A 13,023-nucleotide genomic window follows, 5' to 3' on the forward strand; every position below is an offset into this window, starting at 1 on the left:
GTTGCGCGCCCTTTTTTTTTCGCCCCCCTTTTTCTTTCTCTCGCATATTCGGTCCCCCCCCCCCCCCCCCCCCCATTATTACACTCACTGGATTTAACCAAGCATTTAAATTTGATGAATGGATTTCATCTGACTCTGATGGCTGTCTGGATCAGAACCTTTCCTTGTAAAATGGATGACGAGGAATGTATGCAGCTAATATTACGGTGGAATCATTTACGGATTCAGGTGGAAATAAAATCTGATAGAAATCAGCTTGCTACACTGATGTGCTTCATCTCAGCTGCATGAAACCCAGAAACCTCCAGAAATTATTACTTTTCCAACGCAACTTTGTCGTCCCAGTTTATCAGATGGCATTTTGAAAAGTCTTTACATTTCCAATTAAACCAGACATGTCTAAACATTACTAAGGTTGTTCAAAATCTTCAAGGACCTTCTTTTTTTATATTATCACAAGACGGATTCAAAAATTTAGTATTTCAAGGCAAAAATGGTAAAACTTCATCTGAAAAGAACAGTTATTAGTTACACTTGTGTTCGACAAGCCCAGATGCCAGATTAAAAGGTCATTTATGCCTGAGGTTTTAAAGGTAAGAGGTTTTTTCCACTTTGTAAGATTTATTAAAGACTTTTTCCCTTTTGACCAAAGGCATTGTCAAGTCTGGCAGGCTGACATATTTAGTGAGTCAAATGAAGTGCTGCTCAGCCTCCGAGCTGCCAGGTTCCTTCTGCGGACATTAGCACTTTTCCATTAATAACACTGGTTGTGTGTGACGGCCGGAGGCAAGATCTTTTAACACTGGTGATGGCAAAGGGTATAGAAGCGATCTATTTTGTCCAGTTTCAGTTAAACCCAAGATGTGAATGATCTTTTAAAGGTTTGAAACGGTTCTCTGTTTCAGACGGACATGAAATAAATGTTTTTCTGCTGTACACTGACAACCTGAATTCAACAGCCTCTAAACAATCCAAACTGTCAAAAGGTTGATTTTTTTTTTTGGTATTTCAAAGAGATAATGGAGTCATTAAGGGGAGTGGTGGCGCAGAGGTTAGAGAGGTGGGCTTGTGATCCGAAGATCGCCGGTTCACGCCCCGGCCCCGACAACATCAAAATTGTGGGTGGGGTAGGTGAAACACCCACACTTGCCCCCACCCTCATTCGCCCCACTCTGGGCCCATGAGCAAGGCCCTTAACCCCCACCATGTGCTCCCTAAACAGGTCTCTCTTGAAAATGAGTTCTCGTGGCTCAATGAGACTAACCTGGATAAATAAAGGCTAAATGAAAAAAAAATAATAATAATTAAGTGATTTTATTGAGTAATTTGCTGGACTGTGTTTAAATCAAACAAAAAAAAAAGTTGGTTAATGACTATAGAGCACCTCTTTGCAATCATTGCACATAAATACTTTTTATTCTATTATTAACTTTGTTTGTTATTATCCAAAGCGGATATGGGAAATGTATGGAAGGCCTAAAGTGGCTCTTCAACAATTTCCATCCAGCCTGAAATTTTGTTTAATTGAAAAATAAACACCTTTTTTTTTTAAATGTTAATACAAACCTGCATTCTGTCAATGAAACTTTTGGTAGTTTTTAAATTAAACATTTTGGATAAAAACACTGAAAACGTAGCACAGATGTTTTTATTTTATTCTTTTGAATACAACCCACTGCCATAAAAAGTAAGCATTCAAGTAACTGCGTTTGTGTTTGTCAGCAAAATATCTCATGAACCACTGACCAGGTTAGAATCAATGAAACTTGCAGAAAGTAAATATTGCGTACACATCTACAACCCATTATCTTTGGGTCATCTCAGTTCAAGATGGCTGCCATGGCTAACTGAAACAAAGATACTGAAGCTAAGCCTATTATAAATACTAACCATAAAATTTGATGTGGGAGTAGCTGAGTTATTTACATCCTCGAAGTGCTGCTAAAATGTTTCTAATTGGACATGAAATGGGATTTTTCTCTGCCAACAATTGATTATGGCTCATGGCTTTATTTCACTCGGAGTGATTACATTTAACGATTACAGCTCATGTAATCATTTGAACCCTAAAGAAATGTCTATAAATGACAATTTAGAGATTTGGCATGAAAGAGTGAGAAGGTGAAATGCATTTCTTTAAAGAATGCTAGGCCTTAAATGTATTTAGTGCCTGATCTCAACTTTTGTCTGCAGGTTTGAAAAAGGGTTCTTGTTCTTAAACTTCCATTAGAAACAAGTTGATCTTTGCAAAAATAAGAAGACATCAAAAGGATTTTAAAACTGTAACGATGTAAAAAAAAATGTTCACATGTTGAGCTTTGACTTCATTCAGAGCAACGTTATGGACATAAACACAGAAGTTTTTCCTGTTTTTTATTTGCCGGGATTTACACTGTAATTTTAAAATGATTGTTTTCTTGGCATTAAGCTTTTTCCATAATTTATTTGAGACAAAAAACATGAGCTAAATTTTAAGGTTTTTACACTGTGAGCAAAGAAACGGCAAATTGAAAAAAATTTATCTTGCACACTTAAACTTCATCTTTGGACTTTTCCTTCTTCAGAGGTCGCCACAACAAGTCATCCGCCTCCATCTCTATCCTCTGCATCCTCTGTCCTCACTCCAACTACCTCCATGTCCTCTCTGACTGCATCCATATATCTCCTCTTTGTCTTTTTTCCTGGTAGCTGCATTTCTAGCATCCTTCTACCAATATACCCACTGTCCCTCCTCTAGACATGTCCAAACCATCTCAGTCTGGCCTCTCTAACTTTATCTCCCAGTTGTTCAACCTGTGCTGTACCTCTGATTATATCCATCCTTGTCACTTGCCTGGACTCTCTTTTTCACCTCTTTACCACACACCCCATTTTCATGGACAGTGGACCCCAAGTACTCGGAAGTCCTGCACCTTTGACCTCTGCTCCTTGTAGCCTCACTGTTCCACCTCCTCCCCCTCATTCACACATGCACTCTGTCTGCTGACTTTCATTCCTCTTTTCAAGTGCATACCTCCACCTCTCCAAGTTCTCTTCCACCTGTTCCCTGTTCTCATCACAAACCACAATGTCATCTGCAAACATCATAGTCCATGGGGATTCCTGTCTGATCTTATCTGTTAGTCGATCCATCACCAGAGCAAACAAGAAGGGGCTCAGAGCTGATCCTTGATGCACTCCCACCTCCACCTTGAAGCTATCTGTCACTCCTACAGCACATCTCACCACTGTCCTCATACATGTCCTGTACCAGTCTAACATACTTTTCTGCCACTCCAGATTTCCTCATGCAACATCACACCTCTTCCCTCGGCACCCTGTCAGATGCTTTTTCTAAACCCACAAAGACACAATGGAGTGTCTTTGTAGATTTACTCTTGCACACTTGAACACTATTTTGAGTTATTTAAATACATTTTTACAGTCCATCAGAGGAAATTCATAAAAATAAAAATAAATCAGAACATTTTTCATATTGACTCAGTGCCGAACCGTTTCTCTCTTGTGAAAAGCTGATTTGAGCAGGTTGACTGAAGACAATCTGACAATCAAATCTGCAGAACATCCACTTTTAAACGTTGAGTCAGAAGATCTGATTAGATTTCCCACCAACATTTAGTCTTAAAAAAAAAAAAAACTTGCACATTTGAAAGCAAGGATGTTATGGTTGGCTTCCAGACAGATTGTTTTCAAAAGGTCGACGAGTTGTTCTGGGTTCCCCATCTGGGTCAGCGGTTCAGTTTGTGTTAGACATCCAGCAGACAGCTTAAAGTGGATTCACTCCAGATGAGATTCATCGCGCTGAGGCGTCCAGGACGAAGCTGTCCACTTTAACCAGGTCCAGATCCCCCATCTGCTTCCAGTTCCCCAACGTTTACATGTACAGAAGATAACAGACATGTTTGATATGTGGGCCCAAATACACCGAAACATCTGGAAGTCTGTTGATACTAGTTTATTTTACTATGTATGGAGATTTAGGATGAACTTTTTTACTTTCTTTGTGAGTTTTGCGTAACGCAAACACACAAAACTGAATCAGAGCGTTGTTTGTCCTGGTTTATATTGATTAGCTGCAGCAGTCATCTTAAAGTGGGTTGGCTCTGAAAGGGAAGTAGTTGTAGATGTAAAACCAGTGGTTGCTTTCTGAGAGTTTTCCAAGTAGTCCATGAGATAGCTTGAAACAAAGAGTTGACTAATAACTAATTGCAAATTTTATAAACTGTTAACTCTCTGAGTACAAGTTGGGGATGAATCTCAGCTACTACCACATTAAAAAATAGCGTAATATCTGTAAAACTGACTGACTTGTAACCTTTTGGGTGTTGTAAGTTTAGTTAGCTGTGGCTTCCATCTTGAATTGTATTGACTCAAAAAGTTAATCTTTTATAAACGTGTACCCAGTAATTATGAAACCAAAGTTTCATTTAAATCCGTCCAGTAATTCATAAGATATTCGGCTAACAGAGAAACTTGCGTAAAGACACGAGCAAAACCTAAATAAATGACGTAGGGGTGCAAAGACACTTTAGCGACCCCTGCCGGCCGTTTGGTTCCGCAGCCTGAGCGTTCAGAAGATCACGTGCAGGCTAAAAAATAAGAAATTATTTCACAAGAAAGTTTTCAAATAGAATCATAGTGGACTTTACTGTAGCACGATCATAAAAACATATTTCATTCAAATTCCTTTTTGGAAAAATAAATAAACACACCAGCGTTTATAAATTCTGTGTTCTATCCCCTCAACAGTTCTCAAAACCTCAATGTTTGATAAATTAAACATGATTTCAACTCTCAGCAAAGTGTCATAACGGGGCTGCAGAAAATGCACAAAACGCATCAGACGCATGTTTGATGCAAATGAAATATTTATTTATTGTTTTGGGCCGTAATTGTGGATCAAATGTCTTCACGTGGGAGGAAAAAAAGTGGTGAAAATGTTAAACTATCCCTCCTTTTGAACGTGATTAATTTTTATTCAGACTGTGCAGAAAACATGGTAAAACATGTTTTTTGTTTTTATCTTCCAGGAATTAAGTGTTTTTGTGTAATAATGGAGAAGGTTCTTATTAAAGTGCGGAGCATGAACTTGCTCTGCCCTCGGGTTGATGCCTTCCTCCCGCCCCCCCTCCTCCTATCAGCACCACTGACGGACTGATCCTGGACCAGCTGCAGCAGCACCCCCCTCCCTGGTCAGTGCGCTCCCTCGCTCCGCTCCAGGATGGACTCGTCTCCGGCGCGCCTCCAGCTGTGACGCGGCTGCAGTTCAGTGGGAGGAGGGAGACGGAGCCGGTCCTTGTCCCCACTGCCGGCTTTTAATTTCTCATTTTGCACAGCCACTCCGGGCTGCAGCTCCGAAATGGGAATGCATTTGCATCTGCTGCTCTTGCAGTACTATTTCGTGTCGAGTTTTGTGTGCAACGCCGTCGCGTTTGTGGAGGAGCCCGCCGGGGGGAGGTCGGACGGGTACTGCGGGCGGATACTCCGGGCGCAGACGCAGGGGACCCGGAGGGAAGGGCACCATGAGTTCAGGCTCAGAATGGAGGGGGACCCGGAAACCTACCTCCCCGGCAACACGTACAGAGGTAGACTTTTTTTTTTTTTTTCCATTTAAGTTCGTGCGTAACTTCAACAGTTAGTGCGTAAATGTGCACCAAATATCAAGTCTGAAAACATGTTTTCAAGCACAACAAAAAGTTGAAGCATGTCTAATGTGTTGAATAATAATAAAAATAAAGCAGCCCAGGGGGGAACAATTTCCAACTTCCCCAGCCTCCCGCAGAGAGGATGGGTGATAATGACCCATATTCGCTTCCTTCCTCTTCTCTTCCTGCCACTCGGATAATAACATGCAGGCAGAGACTCACACGAGCCTGCATGGCTCCAGTTAGGAAGACAAAACTATTTTAATAAGTTCCAAATTTGACCACAATCAAAACGAACTGTTGTCCGATAGTGTTGGTTTAGAAACATATAAACAGTTTTACTTCTTTATAAAGTTTCAGGTTCTCTTCCACAATAATTATAAAACAAAATCAGTGTTTTCAAAGCGAGAAAGTTTGGTCTCATCACTTGTTTGTTGGGTCAACATGATTTTATTTGTTCTTCTTCTGGGGTCTTTTTTTTCAATGGAGCCCACTATGATTCAAAATGTGACCAGTGCTGTAATCCGAAAGTGACACCTTGACCTTATGAGCTTTAAGATTTTTCGTTGGCTCTTTTTTTTTTTTTTTTTTTACTTCTGCACTATTCTTTCCATCAACCTTGGGTTGCATTTCCTCTTGTGTTCACTTTTGGGAGGTTGACTACATTTCCATTCTACTTTAAAAAAAACGTCAGCTGTAGGGATGTGAAGTTGCTTGAGATGGTCTTGGAGGCTTCACCATTGGCATGAATATATAAAACCTTCTCTGTGAGCTCCTCAGACAGCTCTGGTCTCAGCTCCATGTTCAGCACGGCGCTCAGAACCAAAGCACCCATGCAGCCTATTTGCTCCATTTAAACAGGCTCAATGATGAAAAGCTTGAAGGCTCCTAAAGTCAAACACTTGGACAACTGCTTCTGAGTCACTTTTTACGAGAAACGGCCTGTTTTTCATTGAGCTGTAAGGATACCAATGAATTTGTCCACATCTGTACAAAGTTTTTTGTTCTAAACAATAACATGTGCAGTGATTAAAGCCATTTGCTTTCACTGAAACTTTTATTTTGAATCACAGTATGTATTTGAGACCTTCTTCGAGCAAAAGATACTGTAGAAAACCCGTAAGCATCCACAAAGCTTAAACTGAAAAAGTTTGACTAATTGATTCTTGGTCAAATAGTCTGCATTGTATTCCCCCCAGCCATCAGATTAAATTAGACTTCTGTTTTAAACTTGTGATATTCTTTACAGCCTTTAATCTTCCACATCATGCTGACAGCCACAGGGAATCTGCTGAAGTTTTTTTTACATTTATCTGTACATAACGGCAGCACCGAGGTGTTTAAAAAAAAAAAAAAAAAAAAAGTTTCCTTGTGGATCACGCTGATGTTTTTTCAACAGTGTCCCTCCTGGCGTCCAGCCCTGCTTACTTCAGAGGCTTCACTCTCATTGCGCTGAAGGAGGGCAGAGAGGGCACCACGGACGACGACTACGCCGGCCAGTTCCAGGTAGGACTGGGCTCAGATGTGGAGGAGAATCTGCGTTTGGAATGTGAAAGTGTACTGCCTCATTCCTGACCAAGTTTGGTTGTTTAAAGAGTAAACGAGCAGGACGCCATGTCCCCCGTCACTGAAGGATTTGAATAGTGAATATTTGTAGTTTTTTGAGATTGTTTTTTTTTTCTGGACTGGAACAGGGACTGCAAGTAAACCTTAATGTTTCTGGTGCAAGATATTCCAGTGGATGTTACGAGAAATTTTATTGTTTTGCTTGTCAAAGGCGGCACAGAGTGACAGATCCTGGCAAATGAAGGGAGCAGCTTTATCCACCACAGGTGCATAGGCGGAGCCAGGGGTTGCCAGCGGTGGCCTTAGCCACCATAGATCAATGTCTGACCAGTGCACTGGCCACCCTAATCATTTGAGTAAGCTATACATTTAAGCACTATTAAAACAAGAAAACGTGTTTTCCTCAAATGATAAGGGTGGCTGGTTTACATTTGTGGTGGTGGCCATTTTGAGTTCTGACGTGGCAACCCAATTTCCAAAAGAAACCTTTCTACCACCTATATGCAGCCACAAACCAAAATGGAAGTCACCATTTCTCAAGTTATCACGCTCACAACATTCACGGATGGACAAAAGGTATCCCAGCTTCTCACTTTTTGCTGTGCGGCAAAGGACATTAAAACAAAAATGCAACTATTTGAAATTTTCAAAAACTTGCAGTGGAACATACCCCCCCCCCCCCCCAATCGAGCGATTTAAATTATGAAATTGAACTATTAAAAACACATCTCCAAAAAGTAGTTTTTAGAGCCTTGTTTCTCCAGTGATGCAGTCTGTGGTTTAGCATCGTCTTGCTGAAATATGCAAGACCTTCTCTGGAGCTGGCATTGTTCTAAAACCTGAACGTACTTTTCTGCATTGAATAAAAGAGGGGCTTATTTATTGAAGTCAACTTTGCTGCTCCCTGCTGTCTTCTGAAGAAGGAGCTGCTGGCCGATGCAAGAAGCTGTTGTCAGAGGACAAAAGGATCCAGATCTGTCTTGGGCACCACCCTTTTTAAACTGAAGCTGAACAGAGATGTCGTCGTACCCCCATGAAGAGAACGGGACAAAATGGGGGAGAGGTGACAGGAGGATCTTTAGAGAAAAAGAAGTGTGTGAGAACAGAGAGGAAAAAGAGATAGTTAGAAATGTTTGTTTCCATATTAACATGGCTCCCACTGAGCAGCAGAGTTCCTGAGGAGAGAACCAGACTTTCCCAATTATCTTCCTCTGAGTGTAAACAGGAACACACATCTGTTTCCACACGCTCATTCTAAGCAGACCTCCAGCAAACGGAGCAAGAGGGTGGGAGGGTTTTACAGCCAGATCCCAGCTCATGATTTAGATCATTTAGGTTTGCTTGTTTCCACACTCTGAACAGTAGTTGAGTTTCTGTTTAAATAGCAAAATCAGACGCAAAGAAAGACGTGCTAGTCGGAGACTGTTATTATTTCTTATTATTAGACAGTAAAATGTCAGAGTGGTGATAAAATGAGGTTTTTATTACTGTAATTGAGTCAGTGGAAAAGTAGTTCTCCCCAAGAAAACTCAACTTTAAAAAGGACAAAAGCTCCTGGGGATTATATCCACAATATCAACAAAAAAACGAAACAGCGTCACTTCTAGGAACATCTTAGGATAATAACTAGATGGTGTTCGGTCAGAAGTGTTTGTTTTGTACCGGCTCAGATTGGAAGCAGCTGCTGAGAGACGTCGCCACAAATCAAAACTGCTTTCTTCACTTATTTGCATAAAGCTTTCTTTGAGCAGACAAAAAAATTGTCATGTGAACACACAAACCTTATAGTAGAAGTTTTGTTTTTTAATCAATAAAATTTTTATTTTCTCTTTATTAAATCAAACACGGCAATTTAAAAACCATCCGGAACAAATTTTGTATCAAGCTTTTGTGGGAATTAAAAGGGATTTCAAATTCTTACGCAATAAATTAGCCATGATGGCAAAGGTTGTAGAGATGGTGAACATGCATTAAGACTTCAGTCTGTTCTAAAAGATTTTCCCTTGTTACGTCTGACTAAAATAAACATACCGTATTTTTCAGACTATAAGGCGCACCGGATTATAAGGTGCATTAAGCAAACAACAAAACGGTAAATGGACTGTATTTAATGTATATAGCAACTTCTATCTTATGAAAATACTCAAAGCACTTTATACTACAGTGTAACAGTCAGATAAGTCAAACTTTATTCAACTCATTCACAATAACCACAAAAAAATCGGTTCGAGTTCAGTTAGCTCAACTACAATTAATACATAAGGTGCACCTGATTATAAGGCTGTCTGTTGATTTTTGAGAAAATTAAAGGATTTTAAGTGCACCTTATAGTCCGAAAAATACGGTACATTGCTATCAAACAGCCAAGGTGTACAATACGGTTTCTGCTTGTACCTGTGTTTGACAGTGTGCCTGTTTGTTACCACAATATCACATCAACAACTGATCTATTGAAACTTGCCAAAAGTAATCCATTAAAAATAAATCTACCACGGATACGTTTAAAGTTGATACGCTTCAATAGCTGCCGCAGCCAACTGACCTTAAAATACACAAACATGGCCACAACACAATAATTTTTACAGATACAATGAGCTTGCTGTGGTGGTAGCTGAAACTTATCCCCAACACTTACTTTGAGCTCTAACAGTTTACACAAGAACTTTTGTTTAAATTGTGTTACGTTGTCAGCTCTGTCTGTTGGCAAAGCGTCACATGAACCACCGGAAAAACTTTAATGTAACCTTTTGATAATACTCACCAGCTGAACATCTACAACTGATTTTACTTTTTGGGTTGTTCTAATTTAAGATGGCCACCACAGCTGATTAAGATTTGCTTCAAACTGGCCAGTAACTGTTGAAGTCGAAGTGGTTGACATGCGTTTCTTCATGGAATGCTAAGCTTTTAATTGTGTTAATGTTTATAAAAAATTCACACTATTGACAATCCTTTTTTTCCCCTTACGTTTTTTGACACATAACTCGTGCCATAATTTTTGTGCTATTTCAACAATACGTGTAAAATGTTAATCTCATTCAGGACATCCCTGGTGTGACTTTTGGTATTTTGCAATTTTTACTTTTTTAAATATTTAGTTTTTTTCTATCATGTTTTTTTTTTCTCAATATAAATGAATGGAGTTCTCCACGTCCTTCAAACCCTTTGAGCAGTTTAAAACCGTAAACTGGTATTTTCAGCTGTTAAATGGTAATGGTAAATGGACTGTACTTGTATAGCGCCTTTCTATCTTATTTCAAGATACTCAAAGCTCTTTACACTACAATCTGTGCCTCATTTACCCATTCATACAGCACTCTACTAGATCTCTACAAAGCTAATTGAACAAATTCTAAAGAGACTAATCAGAGCTTTTTATCACATTCATACAATGATGGGACACACATCAGAGGCTATGAGGGGTTCAGCGTCTTGCCCAGGGACACTTCGACATGTGACTGGTGGTGGATTCAAACCTCCAACTCTCGCATTGGAGGACGACTGCTCTAACCACTCAGCCACAGCCGCCCCAGTGCTGAGCTTAAACTGCTCGGGGACAAAGGGGCTGGTTGCCCCAGACATTTCTTCCCCCCAGGTCGCATGGCGCAGTCTCTCAGCCTCCTTGTAACTACATGGGCCCATGTAGTTTAAGATCGAGATTGGCAGGTGATTTTCCTCGCAGATTGATGAAATTACCTTTTTCTCTGTAGGAATTGCTTTCATCAATGATGTGTGGTAAGTTGATTCCCTGATTGATCAAAATCACAATGCTGGATTTTTGAAACTTATCCAACACTGACAGTCCATATGAGACATTGCTTAATGAGAATATGTAGCCCATAAGCCTCGGGAATTTTGGTGACATGGAGTAGATGTCATTGGCAAGCGTAGTCGCAGAGTTCGTCAGATCCATTTGAAAGAGTCTAAGGAGTCTTGAGGACGTAGTCATGTCTGCCAAACCATCCTCGATCCACCTCCTCATTATTCTTTCAGGTCTCCTGATTTGAGCGACGTTAAGACACGTTGGGTCGACCACCAGTGCTTGTGGAGATGGGTGCCCTGGTAAGTTCAGTTTGGCGATTCTGTGAATCTCGGTGCGGCTAACTCCAAGCCCCAGTGCTGTTCTGAGTAGAGAGCTGGAATGTAAGTTGGTCTGGCATACCTCGAAAGAAAACAGATGGCAGCGTCGCGGGCGAAGGGAGGCCATCAATCATCGGGCCAACCAGAGCTAACGCAGCAAGTGTTTGGACGGAGTTCCACACTGCTTTCGGAAGCAATACCCTGATTTCTAAACAGTAAACATGCAGACTGGCAATGACAGATGGCCAAGGTGTATAATCGGATTGAGAAGCTGGTAAGCAGCTGGAGCTGAGGCAAGCGAGTCTCACATAGATATTTGGATAGAGTTCTCCAGTGCTGTCTGAAATCCTAGAGAAGATCTTCAGGAAGTTACTAACCTGCCATCCCTTAAAGTACATTTTCTTTCTGTACTCGTAGAGGACATCACTGGACCAGCATTCATCAGGCTTCAGGATAAGACCACACTGGTTTGAAAACTCTTGGAGGTCAGCAATCACCAAGTCCCTTACTTTGTTTTTATCTTGCTCCGGGCATGTGTGCATGACCAGAGTCTGGTTATCTCCCTGCCCTAGAACCTCGCCTCGTACGCCCGAGCGCTCCAGAACTCCATACACCCGGTCAGAATTGTCCACAGCTTCTGCCTCATTCCCTCGCCCATTGTCAGCGAGCCATGAATGCAGGAACTGAGGTCTTCTAGGGGATACCAGTTTTCTCCTTGTTTGGGCGAGTTGAACCTGTCCTGGATAAGGAACATGGTTCCGAGCGGCAGGTATGACCCGACCCTAAAATAATTGTCAGATCTGAACATTCTGTCTAGCTCCTCGCAGAGCGGGTCCTGAGACTCGGGTCTAAAAGCATTGCACCAGCTTTCATAGTAGAGATTGATTACGAAGGCTGTTTTTTCTGTAATCTAGCTGGAAATTTTGTCAACATGTGACAACTGAGTGGAGCCAGTGGTCATCGATTGAAAGGGCAAATAAAGGGAGGATCTCTTCCTTTAAATATAGTTCACTTAGTACCTGGTAAATCCTGGTCTCAAGGGATTGCTTCGAAAAGTATTGTCCCTTCATTTTTAGTTCTCTCTTTGGGACTAGGACAGTAAACAACAATGTACTGTTGACTGTCCTGTCAATGTAAGGTTGCAGCATGGACGGAATGTCCTCCAGCTTCCCATTGAGCATGGCCTTGATGAGCCTTTTATCGCCACGATCTTGTCTCATTCGTGACAGCTTTGATGAGAACTTGTCCAGGTATGCCCTTGCATTGTATTCATATGTCCAACGATCTCGGGTCTCAATGATTGCTTTGTCTGTTACAATGTCAGATAGATCTGGTTCAAATTGTAGGCCTTTGCCCTGGTAATCAAGCTGGACTTATTTAAACAAATTGTAGGGAACAACTGCATTTCCCGGCCACTCATTTAGTCTCATTGATCTGATTGTTTGGTCCGCTCCTTTGAGAGTACATGGCAGCCAAATCCCTGTTTTCTTAACGTAGCCCTTAACATACTCTTTTCTAAACATCCAGAGCACCTCAGTTCCTGCCTCATGTTGCTTTGCTGCAGGGGAGTTTTCCTTTCTCATTCTGCTGAATTGCTGCTCTTCTCCCTCCATTAGATTTATCTTGGGGAAAAAAAACTTTTGTACTGAGAAGATCTCAAGACATTGCACTGGAGAACTCCTAGCAAGGTCATCCAGGCCAGCGACAAAAATCACGTCCCAAAGCCTCCACT

The 13,023-nt window shown here is 41.1% G+C and overlaps 1 protein-coding gene across 1 annotated transcript; it reads left to right on the plus strand.

The window, feature by feature from the left end:
• The first annotated feature begins 5,345 nt into the window (after positions 1–5,345).
• LOC119415980 (spondin-1) lies at positions 5,346–11,965 on the plus strand. The gene is made up of 3 exons (XM_037683150.1): positions 5,346–5,585; positions 7,045–7,151; positions 11,864–11,965. The coding sequence occupies exons 1-3, from the start codon at positions 5,360–5,362 to the stop codon at positions 11,963–11,965; spliced, it is 435 nt and encodes a 144-aa protein (XP_037539078.1). The 5' UTR covers positions 5,346–5,359.
• The last annotated feature ends 1,058 nt before the right edge of the window (positions 11,966–13,023 follow it).

Source organism: Nematolebias whitei, chromosome 10, assembly GCF_014905685.2.
Source record: "Nematolebias whitei isolate Nwh7 chromosome 10, NemWhi1, whole genome shotgun sequence".
Taxonomy (NCBI): Eukaryota; Metazoa; Chordata; class Actinopteri; order Cyprinodontiformes; family Rivulidae; genus Nematolebias; species Nematolebias whitei.